The following is a 26,618-nucleotide window of genomic DNA, read 5'->3' as shown; positions in this document are numbered from 1 at the left end:
TACCGGGGTTGACGTGCTGTCAGTGGATTGAATCAAGGCATGTGTATGGGGGTGGGTTGGGCCATTTCTTTCGTCTGTTTCCTTGCGATACCTCACAAACGTGGGAGATAGCGACAAAGCAAAAAAAAAAAAAAATAAATTTTTTTTTTTTTTTTTTTTTTTTTTTTTTTTTATGCTTTGTCGCTGTCTCCCGCGTTTGCGAGGTAGCGCAAGGAAACAGATGAAAAAAATTGCCCAGCCCACCCCCATACACATGTATATACATACGTCCACACACACAAATATACATACCTACACAGCTTTCCATGGTTTACCCCAGACGCTTCACATGCCTTGATTCAATCCACTGACAGCACGTCAATCCCGGTATACCACATCGCTCCAATTCACTCTATTCCTTGCCCTCCTTTCACCCTCCTGCATGCTCAGGCCCCGATCACACAAAATCTTTTTCACTCCATCTTTCCACCTCCAATTTGGTCTCCCTCTTCTCCTCGTTCCCTCCACCTCCGACACATATATTCTCTTGGTCAATCTTTCCTCACTCATTCTCTCCATGTGCCCGAACCATTTCAAAACACCCTCTTCTGCTCTCTCAACCACGCTTTTTTTATTTCCACACATCTCTCTTACCCTTACGTTACTTACTCGATCAAACCACCTCACACCACACATTGTCCTCAAACATCTCATTTCCAGCACATCCATCCTCCTGCGCACAACTCTATCCATAGCCCACGCCTCGCAACCATACAACATTGTTGGAACCACTATTCCTTCAAACATACCCATTTTTGCTTTCCGAGATAATGTTCTCGACTTCCACACATTCTTCAAGGCTCCCAGAATTTTCGCCCCCTCCCCCACCCTATGATCCACTTCCGCTTCCATGGATGTGGAAAGGGAGCTGTGGTTTTGGGCATTATTGCATGACAGCTAGAGATTGAGTGTGAACGAATGAGGCCTTTGTTGTCTTTTCCTAGCGCTACCCCGCACACATGAGGGGGGGAGGGGGATGGTATTCCATGTGTGGCGAGGTGGCGATGGGAATGAATAAAGGCAGACAGTGTGAATTGTGTGCATGGGTATATATGTATGTTTCTGTGTGTGTATATATATGTGTACATTGAGATGTATAGGTATGTATAGTTGCGTGTGTGTATATACATGTGTATGGGGGTGGGTTGGGCCATTTCTTTCGTCTGTTTCCTTGCGCTACCTCGCAAACGCGGGAGACAGCGACAAAGCAAAATAATAATAATAATAAATGTGTGTACATATATTGTACTTGATTGTAATATTTTGTGCATAGTTTTTCCAATTACTTCAGTCGATAATGTACCTGAACTGTACTCTGTGTTTCTTGATATATTGTCACATTTCTTGTGTGAAAATTAGGTTTAGAAATCTTCCCCAGGAATTTACCACACCCCTCATTATCCTATTGAACCTTTAGTAAAGTGTGATCCATGATCTTATGTTTCCTTTATGTTGCAATTTCCAGGCTTGCATCCCCAACATTAAACAGGTACCAGATGTTCATATCTCAAGTCAGTATTTGATTCACCAACATACATTTGACAAGATTGTCATTCTATTTTCACTCTCAAAAGACTAGATTGACATTATGGATGATGAACAGAGTTAGCAGTGGTATTTGAGTAGTATACTGGAGCCATTTATGATTTTTATACAGTGACTTTGATGTTTACATTTTTATGGTTCGAAGAATGCCACATCTCTAGTTACAGTCATTCAGGAACATAATACTGAGGCAATCAATCAGTTGTATTCAGTTACTCTTTCACTGGTTAGCATGTGTACTTAGTCTGCACTCTGGAGCTGGTTATTATTAAGGTAGAAGCTTTGGACAAACAAGCCTTTCTTTCTTTGAAACATGTCTTGGACAGTTTGTAGCATTTTGCTTATTTCAGAGATTTTTAGTTTTGTATAGATTAATATTGATTATGAAAAACTAGAAAAAAAAAACTGGGATGTTGTAATGTTTCATCACTACCAGATGGATCAAGCATTCCTTGAAAAACATGGAAAGTTGTTGCTCATTAACCCAGTTTGTGGAAGATATTTTGAATAGTTGTATAGATTTTTGAATATGCAATATCATTGCTCATTTATATTTGTTTTAGTGGTACATATGTACAATAAGATGTGATAAAGTCTTCCACAGATTTTTTCAGCTAACATACTTTATCTTTTAGTTTTTATGAAATCATATCATGAATTCTTCATATAATTGGTACACATTTATGTTTTGATTGGTTGTGTTTTGTATCAGAAGTTCTGAAGTACTGAATGAATATTATAATATGTTCTGAATACAGATAGATTAGTGAATCTGAGTTTTTAGATGACAAGAATGAAGAACAGATAATGGAAGGACATACTGGCCATTAGTTTTGGTAATGAACTTAGAATATTGGAGGAAACTGAGAAATTCTAGTAAGAATTGCACATAAGACTTGAGCATACAAATTTCTAGAGTTGGGGCATTGTGGATCAGTATGTTGCATCTGGCTTGCAGACTGTCTTGTAAAGATGTTTTTATCTTTTTCATAAGAATGTAGATAATGATGTTTTAGTATGCTATTTGTTGCAGATTTTATTTATTATTTATATATAACTATACCAGGACCAATTTCTGTGAAAGCGTCCTGGTTTTAACCTGGACCTTCCCAAAGACTCCTGCTGTGGCCACCCCCTTGAGGTAGTTCCCAATGGGAATGGGCATCAGAGATATAGATACATGGATTATGATGAGGCCATTGTTCATTTGTTCCTGATGCAAACTAACTCAAGCAGGAAAGGGAGTTAGGTTTAAAAAATAATGATGTGATGTTTGAAAAGGGAAGCTGAATGGAAAGTGAAATGGGTACAAGAATATATATTTTTTTGAAATAAATGCAGTAGGGATGCTGGAATGCAAAGCTAGAAATCATAATTTCATGTGGCTGCCTTTACTGAAAAGAATAGCATAGCATCCCTTACTCTGCATTTAAAACCAAATAACTGCAGAATGGCAAAAAGCATATAAACAAGGGAAATTGACTTTTCAATGGGCCAACAGGGGGTATGGACAGTGAACAAAGTGTTGAATCCAGTCATATAAAGTGTATTGACAGTATAGTTGAATAACAATTCTAAAAATATGTGAACCTGTAGATTAGATGCAAGAGATATGGAGAGATAACAGCAAGAAAGTGCATGACTTAAAAGGATGTTGTAAGAAGTATGAAGGGTTGAAACCTGGGAAAATAGTAGTCATGATAAAGGCAAGCAAAATGTGTTAAGGGGAAATTAGTATTGGATATAATTAAACCAACATATCTTGATGGAATTTGATCTTCAACAAGGTAATGTTGAAGAGATTCTATCATTGAAGAAGTTTCATCTTAATTTGATATTCATTGTTGTTTTGCACACTTTTGTCATCTGCATTTTCAGTAATGAAACCCTTATTTAAGTTGAAGTTGTTAGGCAACTCCAAATACACGTGTCTCTATACTGTAAGATCAGACAGCAGCTCTTTTTGATATCAATAGTAGCAGTGTCAAAGGAGTGACAGTACTGTTTAGCATCCCACTTTAATGATGGTAAGCAAAAACTACTTCATGAATGGCTTTATGTATTATTTTGATGTTTTATTATTTGCTGAAAGTAAAAGCTACTTTATATGGGGTAATGTTATGATATTTGCGTTTTACACATCTTCATTGTAGGATACTTGTGATTGCTCCCTGATAGAGAGAAGTACAGCTTGAAGTATGTTTGGTTTATGTCACTTTTGAAAAGTTATTAGTAGTACATGATGTACAGAATGGCCTGATGTTCTTGACTGTAAAAGTTTAGGTAGGATCCTGTTCACCTACAGACTGTTTTGCTCCAATTGGGTCAATGTAAAATTGGGCATAACTGTGGTAGCAAATGGTTTCCTGTGAAGCATTGAATTTGTACACACAGCACAAAGACAACTTTACGCTTTCAGAGTTGCATTATATGACATAAAGATTAATTAAATCTGAGAGCATATCAACCTGTTAAAGTTAACGGGTGATTATTCTGTGTGTACATTGCTGACTCACAGAACTTTAATTGAGTCAGCATTGCACTTTAATGCAGTAAGGTGGTTTTTTACCCAGATTCAACATAGCGATAGTGAAAATACGTGTTGATGTATGTAATTACATATTTGCAGTGTTTGTTAATCTTACATATTTCTTATATTTATTCTTAAACTTTCAGTGATTATTGTATATTCATCAGGTCATCAATTCCAACTTTGCAGTTTTTTTGTGGTTTTTTTTTTTCTTAAAAAATGAATCTGCATTTTTACTCTAACATTTGTTAAAATGTATTGGCATTAGACAAATATATTATTGAAGTTGTAATTTCTAGCAAACATATTGGTATATTTATAATTCTCTTGTTGTGGTTCATGGTTGTGTCTCATTGATGTAGAAGTGTGTTTTAAGTTTGTTCATGGCTGTGAAGGAAATTTGACATAATTATCATGTAACCCTTAATTTCCTTTTCTCCAGCATAGTGTTTCAATTTGCTTTCCCTAACAGGCATGGTATGTTCCATATGAAGTCTGTTGTATGTTTCAGTATTTCTTTAGACATATCCTTATGCTAAAAGGTCATCCTAATAATGGCAAGGAATTCATTTACCTTATGATTTGATTAATGTTTCTGCCTGGCAATAATTAGGTGAATCATTAATACCGAGGTTCTTTTTCACAAGTTTCTTCTAATAATACAACTCATTGTGATTGATGATGTTAAGTCAAATCTTGTAATTTTTCACTGTCGTTTATCCCCTGCATTTGTATGTATAAAAAGGAAACTATGCTCATAGGTGTGTTTCTGTGTATTTCTGTTGTTACTGAGTTGTTTGGACTGTTTGTTTGTGTGACTGCTGTTCATGTGGTATGGTGGAGAGTTTTATATGCATGTTGTATGTGAGTGTGCATGTCAGCATAATTGCATTATAATTTACTTTTCCTTTGCATGTGCATATTTGTGTGTTCATTTGTGCATATATGTATTTGCATGAATGTTTTGGTTTGTTGTATTTGTTTACTTTGTAGATATTTGTTTACTTTGCTGATATTCGTTTGTATATCGTATGTGGTTTTCTGTTTGTGTCAAAATTTTTGTGTGTGCATGTGATGACCTATTCAATCCTAAAGAAATCCTATCTAGATCTCTGATGCCTGTTCCCATCAGGAACTGCCTTAAGGGGGTGACCATGGTAAAAGAGTCTCCATAACTGATGAACTCTAGTACTGCTTCTTAGCCTTTAATGCCTCACCCTTAACAGGCCATTTACAGAGAGCAACTCCAGTGCAGTGTTTTTAGAGGCTCCTACCTGATGTTCGTACCTGTGCTCCTACCTAATGTGTCTGCTTAATGTTTTTACAGAAAGTGTGCAGTAATAATGGTATTGTCCCAAACTCAGACATATACATATATTGAGTTTGCCATTCACAGTTGTAGCACATTTTATTCTCACTAAATTCTTTCTTGATATCATCTGTCCAATTGCAATTTTTTTACAGTTTACACCTCATTATTTCCTTTTTCACATTTCTGAAGTGGCCTGTGTTTCTGTCTCAGTCAAATCATAATCTTGTAAGACATAATAAGCTCCTTTTTCTTTAGTTTTCAAAAGCCAGAGAATATAGGTGGGGGGTTAGTGACCACTTTATCATATTCACTGTGCGTGTGTGCATGTGTTTCTGTATGTTTTTGTGTTTTGGTGCATATTTGTGTGTTGCATTTGCTTAGACATACAAGAGGGAAGGACTAATTGAAAGAGACCTTGAGGTATTGGGGCATGAACATCCAGGAGGGTTATAGGTGTGCATGGGATATAACAAATTGGTGTAATGTGGATGGGAAGTGATGTGCTTTTAGGGAGCTGAACCAGGGCATTTGAAACTGTTAGGGGAAGCTATGTACTTGTCCGTGGGGCTCAACTGTGGATGATGGCTCTGGTTTCACTGCATCATGCATAATAGCTAGTTAATGGATTTTAGCAAATTGGGCTATTATTTGTCTATTTCTGGAGCTACCTTGCTAAAGCAAGAAAAGGTGAACATGTACGAAGAAAGATATTCACGTCTGTACATATGTGAAATTTTGTATTTTTTACGCATGTAAGTGTGTTTGTATGTGATAGTGTTTGTTTGCTTTCATATGTTTCTCTCTCTTATGTGCCTGTAAGTTAAGTATGTGTAATTATCTATTTGTGCTGCATTGGGAGGGAGTTTTATGCTTGTGGGGCCCCCATCTCTTGAACATTCTCTGTTATCGTACAACTCTTTAAATTTATGTACACTGTCTGCATTAACCATGTTCTCAGTCATTTTATTCCATTCATCCATGACTTTTATACTATAAAAGTATGTCTTTACATCTTTTTTTTTTTTTTGTTATACTATAAAAGTATCTTTATACCTGTTTTAACAAGTTTCTTGTTTAATTTTATGTTATGTCCTCTGATTGCTCTATCCTTGTACATCAAGAAGAAATGTTCCCAGTCTGTATCACTGACCTGTTTCAAAAACTTAAAGGTAGTGATCATGTCACCCTCCTTTCTTCAAAGGTGGTCATATTTAAAGCCTTTTACCTTTCCCTCTAACTCAGCTCTCTTAAATCTGGTACCATCTTTATTGCCTTCCTCTGGACCTTCTCTTTGCATGTGTGTTTGTGTGATTACCTATTTTTACTGTATAGGGAGGGAGTTCTACATTAGTGTGTGTGTTTAATTACCAGTTTTTATATTACAGGGAGGTAGGTTTACATTCATGGGGCCCTGTCTCTTGTACTTTTTGTACAATTAAGAAAAGTTTTAATTCCTTGTACATTGTTAGCATTCACTGTCTCCATGCATAGACCTTGGCAGCCATTCACTCCTCTTACACTAAACCAACATTTCTTCACATCTTTCTGAACTGTGTAATTACCTATTTGAATTGAATGGGGTGGGAATTTTATACTTTTGGGGTCTCATATCTTGAATATTCTCTACAGTTGTTTAGCTCCTTAAATTCACATACGATGTTTCCATTAAAGATTTCTTTGATCTGTTTATTCCATTCACATACCACTCTTATATTATAAATGTACTTCCTCTCTTCCTTTTTAACAAGTTTCTTGCTTCATTTCATGTTATGTTTTCTGGTTGTTCTATCTCAGCAAACCCTCAAAGAACTGTTTACTGTGATCAGGTTACCTCTCAGTCTTCTCGCTTATAAGATGCAGAATTTCAGAGCTTCTAGACTTTCCCCTGTAACTCAATTCTCTTAATTCATGTACCATCATTATTGCTTTCCTATTGACCTTATCTGTCAATTCTTTGATCTTTTTAGGTTCAGTTTCCACACTTGAGAAGAATATTCTGATATGGCCTTATGTATGATATGAACAGCTTGCTAAATAGTTCCTTATCCATGAACTTGAGTGCTGTTCTAATAGTTGGTAGCAGACAGGTGGTTTCCTTAACTGTTCTCCTAAGGTGGAACTCAGGCAACAGGTTAGGGACAAAGTCAATTTCCAAGTCTTTCACACATGGGTTCTTGCAATTTATTTACTACTAGATGATAATCACATTGAGGCCTTCTTTCACTCTGACCCACCCTTATTACATTATATTTACTCAAGCTGAATTTCATCAACTACATTTCAGACCAGCTTTGGAGTTTGTCAAAGTCCTATTGTAAAGTGATGCAGTCCTCCACAGTTTTCACTTCCCCTCATGAGTTATGCTTCAACTGCACACATAATCCAAGTAAAAGAGTCAATACCTTCAGGAATATCACTTACATAGATGAAGAAGAATGAATGATCCAAGAAGAGAACCCTGTGGCAGTTCGGAGGTCAACTTGATGCATTTTGAGAAGGCTTGTGTGAGACATGTATTCTTTGTTCCCTTCAAACATGTATTCTTTGTTCCCTTCAGACATGTATCCTTTGTTCCCTTCTACTTAGATAATCTACCCATCAAAGGACTTTCCCCCCTTGTTCCTGCTTGGTGATACAGCTTCTTAATCAATCCTCTGTGAGGTAAATTTTCGAATGCTCTCGAACAGTCTAGATACAAACAATCCATCCAGTGTAATTAGCATTTTGTACTGTTTGGGAGAGAGAGTTTTACACTTGTGATGCCCCATCTCTTGAACATACTCTACTATTATACATCACAAATCTACTTATGCTCTCTGAATTGACCTTGTCCTCAGTCATTTAATTCCATTCATCCACCACTCACATTATAGAAGTAGTTCTTTACATCTTGTTTAATTTTGTGTTATGTCCACTGTTTGTCTTTACATCTTTGAAATAACTGATCACTGTCAGGTGGGTTTAAAAACTTACAGGTTGTAATTAGATCGCTTCTTACTCTCTTCTATGATTAGTAAATTTTAGACTTCTGACTTTTCTGTGTAATTTCTGTAACTGAGGTCTCATGATTCTGGTGCTATTTTTGTTGCCCTCCACTGGACCTTCTGTACTAGCTCTTTGTGATTCTTTAGATTCATTGACCAAACTTGAGAATCATGTTATGGTTCCTACCTTATCTAGGATATGAACAGTTTTCTAAGTATTTCCTTACCCATATACATGAAAACCACTCTGAAATTTGCAAGCAGACAGTTTGATTCTGTTGCTGTTCTCCTAATGTAGGACTCTGGCGACTGGTTGAGGACGATGCCAGCTCCCAAGTGCCTCAGATCGAATTTTGAATATTATTTCCTGTAAGATAATAATAATTATGTGTAGGCCTTCTTTCACTCTATTTCTGTGTAAATTACTTATATGTATTGTACGTGTGGGAGTATTATACTCGAGAAGAATTTCTGCCATCTTCTTAAAATCATATATGCTGTTTGCATCAACCTTGTCCTCAGTCATAGTAATTTGTTCATCCACCACTCTTATACAATTAAAGTACTTCCTTACATCCTTTTTTTTAACAACTTTCATGCTTAATTTAGTTATATCATCTGGTTACTCCATCCCTACGTCTCTGGGAATTATTCACTCTCTGCATTATTGATATATTTTGAAGATTTTATAACTTATTTAGGATATGATCAGCTTGTTAAATATTTCCTTACACAGATACATGAAAGCTACTCTATTTGCCAGCTGACATTTTGTGTCCTTTACTATTATTCTTCTAGTGTGGGACTCTGGCAACAGATTAGGTATTATGTCAACTCCAAAGTCTCTTACACACAGAATCCTGAATCATATCTGCAGCTACATAAAACAGATATGTAGGCCTTCTTTTATGATGTCCCATTTACTCATGTTGAATTTCATCAAACAAGTATCAGACCAACTTTGGAATTTTTTTAAGTCACCTTAAAAGTTGATTCAGTGTTGCCTTTCACTTCCCTTATGACCTTTGCATTGTCTGCAACAATATTCAGATAGGAGTCTGTACATTTTGTTAAATTATACTCACAAATCACAAAGATTGCAGTAAGAGTCCCAGAACAGAACCCTGGAGCACTCTTTTGGTGACTCCCGAATGCTCTCTGACATGTATCCTGTGTACATTTCAACTAGGATAATTTTCTTTCCAATGGAGGAGTCTCTTCTTTATTCCTGCTTGATGATCCAGCTTCTTAATCTGCCTCTTATGTTGTACATTGTCATATGTTCTCAGGCAGTCCAGATACAAATAATCAACTCAGCCTTACCTTTTGCCATAGACAGATCCACTCTCGCTTAGATAGCCAAGAAGTTCGTACACATCTTTCTTTCCGTAAAATTGTGCTGTGTTTGTAGAAAGTCATCCATTTCCATTTTTTTCCAGAATCTTATTGACCACACTTGTCATGAAGACTGGTCTGCCATTCAGCATCTCATCTTGGTGTTTGCCCCTTTTCCTCTTCCTTGGCACTTTGCCTTTCTCTAGTAACATCTTGAACAGTATTTCAAGAGATCTGTTTCGTGTATCTGCACATATCTTCAGCACATAAGGTGAAATTTCTTTAGGACCATGAACTTTGGTTGGGTTAAGACCCTTAAGTATTCTGTTAATGTCTTTTGTAGATATCCCAGTGCTTTTTAAAACCCCATTCCATCTCACTAATGTTTGGGCTATGGTGTCTTCCACTGGGAAAACACTTCTGAATTTGTTATTCAGCCCTTCACACATCCCTACATCATCCTCTACAATTTTTCCCTCTGCATTTTGCTTTATTAGAAGTTCTTTAACTGACAACTTTACTCCTGATAAATTTATGTGTGCCATTTATGTTTTCTTTGCATGAAATTTGGACTTGTTCATATTTATGTTTGTTTGAAGGTATATGTTATATTAGTGTACATATAAGTGCACAGGCATGTATGCACACATCTTTAGTGTGTTCATGTGCTTATACACAGATTTTCACAGTAGCTTGAGGGAGTATGATGAAGTTTTATCATTTCTTCTTATGGAGCAGCATTTTTGCATCTTCACAGGGTACATATATATTTTATAGTATATGTACAAATTTCTTTGGTAACCATTATTAATGTATTGTGTTCTCGAAGTGCATTTTATTTAAAAATATACAGTTTCTATATTTGCTGTTGTGGCTCAAAGTCAGAGGTGAGAAGCTAACTCTAGAAGGGTTTAAGGGTAATAGAAATGCTTAAAGCATAGCTGTATTGTGAAGAATATTAAGTATTTCTCACTCTAATGTACAAGCTTGTATCAGATTACTTGACAGAGATAACAGACAGTGCTAGTGCCTACTATACTATCACTTGCAATAAGGCTTTCATTTCTACATGCTTAATATGATGATTTAAAGTATATTTTGCAGATGGCATTGAATCATGGTAATGATGAAGTTTTTTGGGCAGTAATGTACTGTATTATATTTAGTGTATTAATTTGATGTAAGTGTTTAGTTCTCAGTGAAAGTACTGTGAGTAGGTTATATCTCGGTTATAGGCCACTTTATTGTCTTACTGTGCAATGTGCTTTAAATATTCCGTATCATAAAGGAATTAAATATGATTTTTTATAATATAGGTTGTATGTTTACATATACAAAAAGAAAGTTTGTAAAGTCATACAAATCCCCATCACAAGAATGATTTTTGAATGGACATTTGTATCTACCACAATCTTCATGTTGACATGGTTGTTAAATTTATAACAAAAGAATAAAGATTATGTTACAAAATCTCTATCCTTTACCATCTTGGGGGATTTGAAGTTGATTTGCGATTGACCATGGAAAGGTCTGTGGGGCCAGGATGTGGATAGGGAGCTGTGGTTTTGGTGCATTACACATAACAGCTAGAGACTGAGTGTGAAGAATGTGGCCTCTTTTGTCTGTTTTCTTGGTGCTACCTTGCTGAAGCAGAGGGTAGCAATGCTGTTTCCTGTGGGGTGGAGTAGCACCAGGAATGGATGGGGGAGGGGGCGAAAGTTCTGGGAGCGTTGAAGAATGTGTGGAAGGCAAGAACATTATCTCGGAAAGGAAAAATGGGTATGTTTGAAGGAATAGCGGTTCCAACAATGTTATATGGTTGCGAGTCGTGGGCTATAGTCTGATAGGGTTGTGCGGAGGAGGGTGAATGTGTTGAAAATGAGATGTTTGAGGACAATATGTGGTGTGAGGTGGTTTGATCAAGTAAGTAATGAAAGGGTAAGAGAGATGTGGTTGAGAGTAAATGAGTGTGGTTGAGAGAGCAGAAGAGGGTGTATTGAAATGGTTTGGTCACATGGAGAGAATGAGTGAGGAAAGATTGACAAAGAGGATATATGTATCGGAGGTGGAGGGAATAAGGAGAAGTGGGAGACCAAATTGGAGGTGGAAGGATGGAGTGAAAAAAATTTTGAGTGGTCAGGACCTGAACATGCAGGAGGGGGAAAGCCGTGCAAGGAATAGAGTGAATTGGAACGATGTGGTATACCGGGGTCGACGTGCTGTCACTGGGTTGAACCAGGGTATGTGAAGCGTCTGGGGTAAACCATAGAAAGTTTTTTGGGGCCTGGATGTGGAAAGGGAGCTGTGGTTTCGGTGCATAATACATGACAGCTCGAGTGTGAACGAATATGGCTTTTGTTGTCTTTTCCTATCGCTACCTCGTGCGGCTGCTGGGGGAGGGGGTTGTCATTTCATGTGTGGTTGGGTGGCGACGGGAATGAATAAAGGCAGCAAGTATGAATTGTGTGCTTATGTATATATGTATATGTCTGTGTACGTATATGTATGTATACGTTGAAATGTATAAGTATGTATATGTGCGTGTGTGGACGTGTATGTATATACATGTGTATGTGGGTGGGTTTTGGGCCATTCTTTCGTCCGTTTCCTTGCGCTACCTCGCTAACGCGGGAGACAGCGACAAAGTATAATAGAAAATATTCTATATGGGCGTTAAGAACAGAGGACTGAGCCTTAGAGGGAATATCCTCACTAACCCCCCTTCTCTGTTCATTTTTCTCTTTTTTTGGAAAAGAAAAAAATGGGAGGGGAGGATTTCCACCCCACCTGCTCCCTCCCCTTTTAGTTGCCTTTTACGACATGCAGGAAATACGTGGAAAGTATTCTTCCCTCTACCCTCAGGGATATATATATATATATATATATATATATATATATAGATAGATAGATATATGCAAGATGTTACACAAGTGAAAAGTCACCTTTGACAGGGCTGTATCGTTCAAGAACTTTCGCTCCAAATGGCCTGAGTAACAGCAGGTGTGTTATAGAAATTGGCTCTGGAGTATATACAAGTAAAGAATTTTTTTTTTTTCATACGTTTGCCATTTCCTGCATTAGCGAGGTAGTGCCAGGAATAGATGAAATGACCTCATCCATACGGATCCACTCTGTGACTCGTGTGTAATGTACCAAAATATGAGCCCCATGTCCACAACAAGGCCCCACAAGCCTTTCAGTGGTTTTTCCCAACCGATTAATAAGCCCTGGTTCAGCTCGTTGATAGCGCATCCCCTATAAGCTATATCACTCAATTCGCTTAATCCCTTCCACGCCTCCCATCCTTCTGCATTATTGGGCCCCCAAGCCTTCAATCATCATTCATTCCATCTTCACCTTTTCTTCCTCCCCTTTGTTCCCTCCACCTCTAACATATATACTCTCTTAGTTTTCCTTTCTTCGCTCATATTGTTTCCAAACCATTTCATCACACCCGCTTCAGCCTTTCACACATACTCCTTTGTCTACTGCACTTGTAACTTACACTATTATCTCTCGATCAACCCTCCTAACAAGACATATTGTCCTCATTTCGTTTCCACCACATTCATCCTATCTTTTACATTATCATTAAAGTCCTATGCCTCATCCATATAGCACTAACGGGACTACTAAACCATCAAACATACTCATTTTTGCCCTTAAAAACAACGACCTCTCTTTCCACACTTTCTTCCATGCCCCTCTATCCCTTCAATGCCTCGCTTCAGCTCTATCATTACATTCTCTGCCATATCCATTCCCAGATGTTTAAAACACCCCATTTCCTCAAACTTTTCTCCAATCAAACTCAAACTCTTCTCTGTTATACCTAATTACCTTACTCATATTCACATTTACTCTAAACTTTCTCCTTTCCCACACTCCCCCTAACTCCATTCGTCAAAAACTTTATAGTCCCCTTCCTTCAACCTCTTAGCTGACCTAGTACATGATCGTAGTAATTAATCTTACCTGATTTCATTTCTGAATTACAATTCTAACTTAGAGTGATCGTAAGGTTTTAGTTCAGTCTAAGATGATAAGATCATCAGCCTAAATTAAAAAAAGAATATATATATATATATATATATATATATATATATATATATATATATATATATATATATATATATATATATATATAATGAGAAACTTTTTTCCACTTAATCACATGTAATGATTTTATCTTACTAACGATTTAATTTTTTTTTTCAAAATGACAATAATTTTTAGTACGTATTTGGCACCTCTCAATAGTATATCTGTATATATTAGAGAAATCATATACTTCAGAAATACTGGATTCAGGAACATCTTTGAAATTTCCTTGAACATTTTGCGGGCTCCGGCTGTACGTGGAGCAATTGTGATGAAAATAATGTTCATCTATTTCCTCAGTATGATTCTTTTCCTTTGTTCGTATTCACTCTGAAGGCCACAGTCTATGTTAGCACCTGTCATGCTTCAGAAAATTCTCCAGCGAATACCTCTAATTTTGTACATCCGTCCCCGCACTTACTGATCTCAAATTGTTCCAGCTTCATATATCTAATTATCCAATTTGTGTGTTGGCTGAGCCAGCCTTAATATGTTTTTATCCTCGCTCTTCTCCCTGATGCGAGAAGATAAGGAATTTTTTCAGTTGCTTGGCAGCTTATCATGCAGAATTGTCTGGTATTTCAAAAATGCTAATGTTAAATCTTTGATTCTCTAGGGGTCGGGGTTTGTACAGTACCAAATTAGAGGTTGTTGAGGACATATGACGTCAGCATAGAATTTATGTAACTTCTACATGAGCCATAAATCTTTCTCAGCAAGTGTTATCTTATTTTGATGTGGAGCACATGTTGATCATATTATAACGTTGTTGCTCTCCAATATGTTCAAAAGTCTGCTCAGCCTCCGCTGATCTATTCTGGTACAGAAAAAAATATCGTTCCCTTGTTTAATTCAGTTTCTTCTGATCACAACTTAAAATTTATTAGTAGTCATGGAACTACTTTTGATCAGAAGTGATCAGAGACTGCCAACATTCACGAAGAATATTTTATTTATTTTGCACAATATTTTTTTATGAGAACGAGACCTGCGCACATCGGTCGACGTACCTTGCTGGCTGACGTACAAACACACCGAATATCTTATTTGATATACATACTTGAGCATTGAATTTACTGTTCAAATCTTTGGTTAATTATAATGATCTAAAATAAAGGGTAATGTATTTAGTTGATTTATTGGTATGTAAAAAGAAATAAAATATACGCCTGCACGATATTTCTCCCTTGTCAATAACAACAAGTGATGCCATAACGCACAAGACCTATTGAAGTGTTAGGACGTTGAAAATTTCGTGACGATAACATTGTGTTCGTCAGCCTAATCTAGTGACAAGAATACATTAGATCCGTGAAAAATTGAAAATACTATTACTCTGGCTCTTCATAACTTTGTATAACTGTTTAACGAAAAGGTGGAAAGGATATTTAATTCGTGCAACACGGTGTTGGCCCCTTGGTCAAGCTACCACAGGAGGGAAGCAGGGTTGGTAAAACCCATTGTACGCCCCCTTGTTACCCTTATTTGGAGGGAAGATTTAACGCATCTGAACCCAAGACTTTGTAGGTGGTATTATGATCATCTCGCAGGAAGAATTCTTTGTTGTAGATGAAGTGTACAAGCCTATTAGTGACGCATCGAAACCGAGCAGCCTTAGTAGCAGGCGTGTGTGGACTGTTGCAAGCGTACTAAATTGTAGAATAGCCCAGAGAAGACATTGTTAATACCTTAGGGGAACTACTGCGGTCTTGTGCCATACAAATTGTATAGAAGCAGCACGTAATTACACACTTAAGAATTGTGAAGGATATTGTGCAGATACTCATTCCAGACTAAAGAAATCTAGATCAGAACTAGCTCTTAAAATACCGCTATTAGACATCACAAAAGTATTTGGAAAAATTGTTTCCAGTTCAAGAAATTCAACAAAATGAAGCTGCTTCCGGAATCTTCGGGATTTGAGGCAATTAACAACGCCCTTAACATTGAAACTGTCGATGGCAGTATTTTGGGCAGGTAAGTTTAATGTCAATAGTTTTGTTGCTGAAATCTCATGAGGTTAGATGAGAACGAGCAGTTCTTGTAGACAGGTGTAATATCCACGATACAAAAGTATTTAGCTGACAGGATGGCATGTTTAATGTTGGGAGTCCATGAAGTTATTATTGATTTTGAACTCTGAAGATGAACCTGGCAAGACATGTAGGCCACGCACAGATGTCATCACAGGTAGGTGTGGCACAGTTTTATCGTGTATACAAAAGTCACTATAATGAATTGAATTTTTGTACCGTCATACAATTGCAACCCCCCCCCCCCCAATCAAGGTCCATTAGGGTAAAAGGCTTGAAAAAAATGCATCGCGGAAGGTGACCACTCGCGGTGTAACCTCATTCAGGTGGGGTCCGATAACACACACACACACACACACACACACACACACACAGATGTATATCAACTGACTGTTATATTTCTCTCTTGTGTCTCCCCTGATGATGTGATTATTACACGAAAGTGCACTTGGGAACTTTTCGTGTTTCATTTTCCCCGTGGACTCATAAGAATATCTTGATCACGCGCAAAATTGTGATCCTTTCCAATATATATATATATATATATATATATATATATATATATATATATATATATATATATATATATGGCTCGAATTAATGCCGATGGTCTAGTTAACTCAAAATCAAACCATACCCTTATGTTATTGTATCAAATAATCTTATTTTATATATAAAATAGTGCACTTAATTTCAACCTATGCCTACCTAGGCTAATGACTTTGCATATTTTCCCTCAGACGCCACCAGAATGCATTATGCGTTTTTTATGTCTTCACAATTTTCGCGGGGAATGCCCCCAGACCCCAAACCTAACCCACATCACTCCATTCCTCTTGATGGGATGCTACAATCTCTCTCTCTCTCTCTCTCTCTCTCTCTCTCTCTCTCTCTCTAGTGAGGATATTCCCTCAGTCTCAGTCCTCTGTTCTTAACGCTACCTCGATAACGCGGGAAATGGCGAATAGTATGAAAAAAAATATTTGGCTCTGTATTTATGGTATCATAACTGCGTTTCTCGCTTTAGAGAGGTGGTCTCATGAACCAACAAACAATAAATAGACGAAAATGGTTACCATTGAGTTTTAAGGGGAAAATATAGTTCGTTTAAAATTTTTTTTTTTTTTTTTTTTTTTTTTTTTTTTTTTTTTTGTATCCTGAACCTAGTACGTGAGGTTGTCGTCAAGGCCAAGTATGTAAGTGTCGGTAGGTTAGTTGCTAGGCGGTGTATTTTTTTTTTTCTTTTCGTACTTGGGTGTAGGTCTTTTGGTTAACTGCTCTTCGCTTTGACATTATGACTTGCCTCGTTCGTGGATGAAGTATGTTAATTAGAAACAGTAGAGTTTTTTCATTTTGATGTTTGTTGGTTGGGGCTGATGGTGGTGGTGTTGGTTTTGCCAGTTGGATTCTTGGCCAAAGTGTCAGCTGGTCTTGACAGCATTTGGCTTACCCTCACTAGTAAGATACCAGTATGTATTTTTACTTCACATTCTTTGTACCATGTAAACGCTGCTGTATTCGTTGAGGGTTATTGGGGTAAATGGATGCCACATGACATCGACATATCTACGGCAGTAAATGTCTGCATCACATTTTCAGATGATGTACTTACCATTTTATAAAAGGTCGAAGTTGAGTTTATGAATGCTAACTTGACATTTTCCTCATAACCTTAAGTTATTATTCTATGCTTTAGGTACAAAAAAAAAAGTGGATCCATAAGTACCCTGTTTGTGGGGGCCGTTTTGAGGTAGTGTTGACGAGAGTGAAACTAGGTATGTTGAAATCTCAAGAGTTTCGAGGTTGGGTAGTGTTTTTATGAATACCTATATTTATATTGCATTAGGCGGAACTTCGTAGGGCCCCATCTCTCGAACTTGTGTTGTCATACTTTTTAAACCTCTAAATGCTGTCCCCATTTGCCATGTCCTCATCCAAGTTTATTCATTCACAACCAACAATATTAAAGTACATCTTGTTTTAACATGTTTCTCCCTTAATTACATGTTATATCGTGTTTTTTATCCCAGCGTCTTCAGTGTGGTTTAAAAACGTAAAGGTAACCCCTCACTCTTCCATGATGGGCAGCTTTAGGACCTCAGCCTTTCTCTGTAAACCAGTTAGCTCTTTTACTTTCTGTGCTGTCATATTTGCTTTCGTATTGACCTTTGTTAACTTTGCTTATTCTTTAGGTGCGGCGACAAAACACAAGAAGGGTTATTCTAGTTTTGGTGTTCACAGAATGTGAACAGACTTGAATATTTCGTATTCCTTGAACTTGAATACAGGTTTAAGGTTTACGTGCAGACAGATGCCTCCTTATCCATTATCTTGAGATGGAGCTCTGGCGACTGCCGAGGCTCTCACAGATATCTGCAGCTTATATCCTGCGTGATGATATGTTGAAGCTCTCTTTCGCTGTGATTCATCCTCATTACAATTACTCAGGCAGAAATCCAACCATGTATCAGACTAACCTTTGAGTTTGTCCAGGTTCCCTTGTTAGGTGATGCAATCCTCCTCGCATTTCACTTTCCTCATGACCACTTACAATCTGCAAACATATTCAAGGTAAGAGTTAGCGGTCGAGACAGAAGGAAAAGCAAGAAAACGCAAATCCGGTACCACAGCTCTATTAGCCCGCTTTAAACAGAATTTTTACAGATGACTAGCAGAGATGAATGATATTCTGAAAGGCTGTATGAATCGGTATTCAGTGAGCGAAAAAACAAAACATTAAAGATAATTGACCAACAATTCCTCCTAAACCGTAACCCCTCAAGCCTGCACAAGGCAGATATCACCACCTCAACGCAGAAATTCGATAGGTCCGTGTAAGAGCATGCTTATGCACTCGCCACCAGACCCGGACTCATGGAACTCAGTCTTCATAAGAAATGCAGAACACCTGTAGCATGAGCACTATATATACTGTGGAAAAATGTATAGACTCGGGTATTCCCGAGATTCTGAGACTTGCGTCGATCCACTCCACCAAGGTAGAAGGAAAGCAGTCCATAGAAATTATTTGCCGATAGCATTAACATCGCACATTATTAGAATATTCAAGATCATCGTAAGAGGCAAACCGATTGAATGTATTGAAGTTAACATTCTGCTTAACCTAGGACAACATGGCTTAAGGCGAGTCGCTGCCTCCAGTAGTTTAGTCAAGCAACACCGCAATTCAAACAGCTTGTACTCGTTGCTGGTTTGGGTCTTGAGTCGATTTAGTTGTCGGAAGCCGTAGTCCGCAGAGGAGGATGAGGAATGGAGAAGAGCGAGAGAAGTGAATTCCAGAGGATTGTAACGCAAAACAAGAGGATTCCTTACAAACGTTCTGGAGATAGGGAAGTTGAATTTTAGTCGTAGTATTCAGTGCAAAGTCAACTGAAGCATGGGATTGTAAACATGCCTGATAACTGCTGATGTAGCCTAGTCCTCACAGAGAGTTGGATGTTACGCAGTACATGGCAACCTCCATAGGTGACTCTTGTTCAGTGGTGGCAACCTTCCGGTTTCACGAGGTCACAGCTGCCAATTATCAGTAGTTATCATGCGACGTTCCTATAGTTGCTGCGGCACTCCAACATGGATTAACATTGATCTGAAATCTTTAACTTGTACTCTGTTACCTTGTCCATATTGTATTCCAAGGTCCCTTTTCTGTTTTTCGGAAATCCTCCCCACCTATTCTACTTATCCAAAAGAAGGAACAGAGACTGGCGCCAAGTAAGGATTTCCCTCTCTGAGGCTCAGTCATCTGTTGTTGACGCTACCTTGTAAATGCGGGAAATGGCGAACATGGATGATTTTTTTTTTTTTTAAGTGGTATTTTGGCAGTCATATGCCAACAGGAAGTTTAAAGTCCTTTTACATCTGGAGTTTGTAACTGTGTTATAATGGGGAGTCTTTTATATGTTACAAGGTCGCGCTGGATGTTTTGTGTGTAGTGCGGTTACCGGTTACGTCAGTTCCTTGTATGGAATCTTCCCAAGGTAAAGCGCTCGTGTGTGGAAACAACCGTGGCGTTTTGAGGACAGATGTGGGGGGGAATAAAGGTGAAAACAGCACCAAAGTAAGAGCTGAATTGAGATATTTTCTGGAATTGTCAGAAGTATGTTGGCTGTCTAAGTGCTGGAGAGAGAGAGAGAGAGAGAGAGAGAGAGAGAGAGAGAGAGAGAGAGAGAGAGAGAGAGAGAGAGAGAGAGAGAGTTACCCGATTGTTCTGTACATGTAGGCCGTGTTTTGAATTTTATCATACAACTTTTTGATAGTTGAATGCGCTGCCCACATTAACTGTCAGTATATTCATCCATTTCTCGTAGTCATGAAATTAGGCAACTTTACATACTTTTTTTTTTAACAAGTTTCTTAAATTTCACGTTCTTCCATCTTTGTACCTTTCGAAGAACTGTTTTCTGTTTCTATCAGGCCTCGTTATAACTGAGGTAGGTTCCCAGAACAAATGTTTACAGATGATTTGTTTTGTCGTGTCTCTTTTCTCGTTTTCTGTGAATTTTTCTTAACCAACACCTGCTGCTGCAGCTGCACCAGTGTGTGCGGAATTACTTGACCATTATCTTTTTCTTTTGCACTTTCCTCCTTCACTCGCATTCTTAACATTATTTCGTAACTCACCCCGTCGTTTTTCCTTTATTTCTTTTATCTTCCTCTCTTTTATTTTGTCTTTACCGTCTCCTTAATCCTCCCTTGCGATTCTTCACTTCAGTGTTCCAATATCCTTCACCCTTTTATCTCACTTTACCATTCTTCTTCGCCTTCCACCTCCCTATAACCCCCTCTTGTTGACCATCTTTCCGAGCCCTCCCTCACCCTGGTCTTTCCGTGCTCGTGACCCTTCGTGATCGTTACGCTGACGTAGACCTGCTACGTGCAGCTCAGCATGGAATCCAGTCATTCATTACGTCATCCAGACGTGGACTTTAAAAACATGCTCCTCACTGTAGGACATTGGATATTGTTGGGTATAGTTGCTGTATGCTGAGAGACGGAAAAATTGAAGATTACTTGGAAATGTCATTTATATCGCTTTTTACTTGTGAATGTGAAGAAAAGCCTCATCGACATAGGGCTTGGCTCACGAGCCTTGACGGACTCATGATGAATTTCAAGTTGTTCTTTATTACAGTCAGGCTGGAGGGTATTGAGCAGGCGCGATTCAGAGTTACCAGTGGAAAATGTATTGGAAATTAAAAGCCTTCTGTGGGACATGCCATCTGCTAAATGGAAAAGACACCCTCCAGACTTGTACTGTTACTCTATCTGCCTCTCACCCTTGAGGAATCATAGATAACCGCTAGTTAGAATAATGCCGTGCGTTAATACGCTTGTGCGTTCATGATTTCATTGGATACAGAGCGCTGGTACCAAGGGTCCCCTCAAAACACACACAAAAAAAGAACTATATCTATGTTGTCGAGGAAGCGCCCGTTACTACGCACATAACCTGACAGGGTACAGACGTGCCCGGGTTTTGACATTGGTTTGCAGCACTGTATATGGAAACCAATATTTGTATCGTAGATGTCGACTTGAGAAACATTGGCAGGCACATAACGTGACCTCCTCAAGGACATAAATGGACAAAATATCCTTCAGAATGCTCTTGGGGGAGGGAATGAGGGTTCAGTTAGTCGCTGTTTTTGCAAACATTGAAACGCTAAATACTAACCACATCACCAGTGTAGTGACAGTGAAAAGAGAAACGTGCGTGTGTAATTAGAGACCTGACGAGGGATTTCAGGTCCTCTGTTATCCGTCCATGTTACTCATCATGATTACGTAGATTATGGGTCCTGCTCTAGTTACGGTCATGTGGATGAGGGGTTGGCGATGGAGGCAAGGTGATGGAGGACACTTTATAGCGGGAGGGAGTGAGACGTACTGGCGACTAGGTTGAGGGGGGAGGGGGGCTGGTGGTGTTGCTTTCAACAGCTGGCATTCACTGGCACTTTGTGCTTGGTCGCTAAGGCACGGGGGATTATTATGCTGCTGGGGAGGTTTGGGCCCGGGGGTCGGAGAGGCTAAAGGGGGGAGGGGGGGGACTGAGAAGCTAAGTAGTGAGGAGTCATAGAGGCTGTGATATCTGGGGTTCAGAAAGGCTGGAGTTCAGAGGGCGGATGGGCTGGTATCCGGGAGCCAGATTTGCTGTGTGCCCTGGTAGGACAGTGTCAGGGGCGGTGGGTGGCCATATGATCCTCAGCAGTGTTGGGGGGGGGGGGAGGTGTTCAGTGTTCTGATGACACAGAGGTTGGAGGAACGACATGATATAACGACATAGGAACGGAGACTGTGGTGTGTTTGCATGTTGGCGCACGCCAACTCCACCAAACTTGAACCCTGAACCTCGGCGCCCCATGGGAAGCGGCTTTATAGGAGGGGACTTGGGTCGTGTGACGTACTCGCCAAAGACGCAGGTGAGGGTTGTGGTGTTGGCCAGGTGCCCGTTGTGTTGTTCAGTTGAACCATCCCTAGTGCCTGGGTGCAGTCCAAGTTTCTTATAGGAATAACAACCTCTTGAACATGACAGTACGACCTTACGTATGCTGGCCTGCCCTATGACCACACCCTCAACAGTCGACCGTCGTGGTGAGGGGCACGCGCGACGAGATCTACGCCCCTGTGCACAACGGGTTGATAAAGAGGAAGGAGAAGGTCGGAAGAGGAATTACATGGATGAATATTGTCTCGTAGTATAAGCATGACGACAACTGTTTTGTTTACTCTACTCAGTGACGGCAGCGCCAGCAGAATCCGGGGCAGAACCAGTTTATAACCAGTCTCCAAAGACTTGCCTCGCCTGCTGTTTTCCTGAGTGTTGACTCATTACTCTGACGCAGTTTAGTTATATATTCATTATGATATTTGGTTGGCTCTGACTAAGGATTTGTGAGTCGAGTCCTCATAGGTTTGAATCATGTTCCCGGCAGGCAGTCCACAGTTAACCCAGCTGCTCATCCTCCCCAAAGAGTTGGTGGATGAAATGGGGTACGTGCACCTTTGGGTAAAATATATATATATATATATATATATATATATATATATATATATATATATATATATATATATATATATATATATATACACACACTCATTATGTATTGTACTTGATCGCCGTTTCCTGGGTCAGGAAATAGACTAAGAAAGACCCATCTACTCATATACACACGTACACGCTCACACACGTACATATACATATCAACATTATATATATATATATATATATATATATATATATATATATATATATATATATATATATATTTTTTTTTTTTTTTTTTTTTTTTTTTTGCTTTATCACTGTCTCCCGCGTTTGCGAGGTAGCGCAAGGAAACAGATGAAAGAAATGGCCCAACCCACCCCCATACACATGTATATACATACGTCCACACACGCAAATATACATACCTACACAGCTTTCCATGGTTTACCCCAGACACTTCACATGCCCTGATTCAATCCACTGACAGCACGTCAACCCCGGTATACCACATCGATCCAATTCACTCTATTCCTTGCCCTCCTTTCACCCTCTTGCATGTTCAGGCCCCGATCACACAAAATCTTTTTCACTCCATCTTTCTCCCACTTCTCCTCGTTCCCTCCACCTCCGACACATATATCCTCTTGGTCAATCTTTCCTCACTCATTCTCTCCATGTGCCCAAACCATTTCAAAACACCCTCTTCTGCTCTCTCAACCACGCTCTTTTTATTTCCACACATCTCTCTTACCCTTATATTACTTACTCGATCAAACCACCTCACACCACACATTATCCTCATACATTTCATTTCCAGCACATCCATCCTTCTGCGCACAACTCTATCCATAGCCCACGCCTCGCAACCATACAACATTGTTGGAACCACTATTCCTTCAAACATACCCATTTTTGCTTTCCGAGATAATGTTCTTGACTTCCACACATTCTTCAAGGCTCCCAGGATTTTCGCCCCCTCCCCCACCCTATGATCCACTTCCGCTTCCATGGTTCCATCTGCTGCCAGATCCACTCCCAGATATCTAAAGCATATCTAAACATATCTAAAACATATCTAAAAGATATTACATGAATTAAGAGAGCTCAATTATAGCAAGAGGCCATAATTTTTCCCACCATTTGAGAGAGAAGAATAAGGAGTGACTTAGTCACAACCTTCAAGTTTCTAAATCAGTTTGACAATATCAATTGTAAGAATTTCTTTTTGAGACGCAAAGGCAGAGAACCAAAGACCATAATAAGAAGCAAGTATTATTTTAGCGAGGATATGAAGAAATTCGAGTCCCAAGTTCCTGGTGAGCCACTACCTGCTGTTTTATGTATGAAATACAAATGAAAAAATAAATCAGATAATAAATACACAGAATAAAATTTCAAAAACTGCATAAGCAGTAGCGTGTGATTGATGTGGTAGGTGATTGCTGGCAACTGGTGGTGCCACCAATTATATGCAGTATTGTGTATATTGTCTGTGAAGAAATGCATGGAATAATTTACAAAGAATACCACAAGAAATGTTAAAACTTTTGAAAATAGTACAGTTCATGGCAATAGCAAGCATTGACTTTAAAAAGCAATTGTTTGCTATCAAGTGGCTGCAGCCCCACAGCAGACAGTCCAATGCTCAGTGTTACAGTGAACATACTACCTGAATTGTTTACATCTTTTTTTTTTTTTCCCACGTATTCCCTGCGTGTCGTAGAAGGCGACTAAAAGGGGAGGGAGCGGGGGGCTGGAAATCCTCCCCTCTCACTTTTTTTTTTTTTAATTTTCCAAAAGAGGGAACAGAGAAGGGGCCCAGGTGAGGATATTCCCTCAAGGGCCCAGTCCTCTGTTCTCAACGCTACCTCGCTAATGCGGGAAATGGCGAATAGTATGAAAGAAAAAAAGAAAAAAAAAAATATATATATATATATATATATATATATATATATATATATATATATATGCACAGCCATATACATATATACACATGTACTTATACTCGCTTGCCTTCATCCTTTTCGACGTTACCCCACCCCACAGGAAACAGCATCGCCACCCTATGCGTCAGCAAGGTAACGCCATGAAAACAGACAAAAAAAAAGGCCACATTCGTTCACACTCAATCTCTAGTTGTCATGTATAATGCACCGAAACCACAGCTCCCTATCCACATCCGTGCCCCACAGACCTTTTCATGGTTTACCCCAGACGTTTCACATGCTCTGGTTTAGTCCATTGACGGACGTCGACCCCGGTATACAACGTCGTTCCAGTTCACTCTTTTCCTTACAAGCCTTTATCCTCAAACATACAACCTCTTTCTCCTTTCTTCTCATCTTGGCTACATCCACACATTTAGATACCCCAATCTGAGCCTTTGAGGAGGATGAGCACTCCCTGTTTGACTCCTTCTTTTCCCTCTTTTAGAAATTGAAATACAAGAATGGGAGGTTTTCCGGCCCCTTTAAGTCGCCCTCCACGACACTCGGGGAATATTCTGTCACCCGCTTCGTCTCAGTTAACGTAAAAGAAAAAAAAAAAAAATGCTGAATCGTTTGCATAAACCAAGTGCCTGTTCAGCCACCGGCGTTTTAAGCATCGTTAGTTAAACACGTCTTCTGGAATCTTTATGTGTGCGATAATTGTCTGTTTTTACTCTTGAAACGGGAGTCGATTTATAGTTCCATGTTGTGTATTGGATTGTGACGTAGCGTTGGTTCTCTGCAGGCGCACATAGCGGCAGTAATATTTTTCTGGTGTGTTATCTGGCTGATGTTTGGCTTATTTCTTTTGGTCAGCCGGATCTGTGATCCAGTATAAACCGGTGATTGATATTCCCTGTGTGAGGCTCACGTTGCGGATGAATACCAAGCCAACACAACCCCCAGCTCTCCTTGTTGGCCGGTTGGTTCTGGTGCCGTCACTGTACTCATGTTGAGTCTTAGTGGCATGATCTGTTGAGGCTGTGTTGGCAGATGTCTGTTGGTTTACTGTTAACCCCCATGAGATCGGCGGAACGGTCCTTGAGCACGATGCGTCGCCGTTATTCAACCTCTTTTCAGGGTTGGCTGATGAATATATATATATATATATATATATATATATATATATATATATATATATATATATATATATATCGCATATCAGATGGTTATGATTAAGGTATTCAGTTGCCCGTGCCATTTCAGCTGCCAAACTAAAAAAGTTCCCATTTGTGGCCATTGATCCTTGAGTATCGTGGGTACATTTAACCATATTCCTTGTTATAAATAAATAGATGAATAAAATATAAATAAATGATACACATTATCTCCGAGGGAAATAAAGAGATTACTGAAAATTAAGGCTTTGGTTGACCGGAATGATTACCTGTGTCCAGTTGGTCATACGATCAACTAAACATGTCTATCCATACCCAAGTATTGCACATTTATGCTTTACCTGGTAGATTTTTTTTTTTTTTAAAAAAGAGAAGTCTGCTTTAGTAACAGTTTTGCATAACACTTAAGAATGCAAAGTTTATTGTATAAGGCATTTGCATCAGGCTTTTGCAGTCTGTTTCTTGCAGTTCGCTCAGAATAACTAGTGTTCGGTGTGCATATAATCTATCTCCGGAGAAAACTTACAAGTTGAAGTTTTATGCTCGGTGGAACCATACTTCCAGTAATGTTCACTTTGATTAGTAGACGATTATCGGTATTTCTATCTTACTAAATCCTCGAACATC

At 38.9% G+C, this 26,618-nt stretch overlaps 1 protein-coding gene across 1 annotated transcript in view; it reads left to right on the top strand.

Annotated features, from left to right (window-relative positions):
* Positions 1 to 15,057: 15,057 nt before the first annotated feature.
* The window catches only part of Maf1 (repressor of RNA polymerase III transcription Maf1), a 46,425-nt gene continuing 34,864 nt past the window's right edge, over positions 15,058 to 26,618 (top strand). Inside the window, exon 1 of the mRNA XM_071695496.1 lies at positions 15,058 to 15,823. Within this exon, the coding sequence (XP_071551597.1) occupies positions 15,738 to 15,823 (86 nt within the window). The 5' untranslated portion in view covers positions 15,058 to 15,737. The remainder of the gene's footprint in view (positions 15,824 to 26,618) is intronic.

This window comes from Panulirus ornatus, chromosome 58 (genome assembly GCF_036320965.1).
Source record: "Panulirus ornatus isolate Po-2019 chromosome 58, ASM3632096v1, whole genome shotgun sequence".
NCBI lineage: Eukaryota > Metazoa > Arthropoda > Malacostraca > Decapoda > Palinuridae > Panulirus > Panulirus ornatus.
Note: the sequence above shows the minus strand (reverse complement) of the source record. Positions and strands in the feature narration are given on the sequence as shown.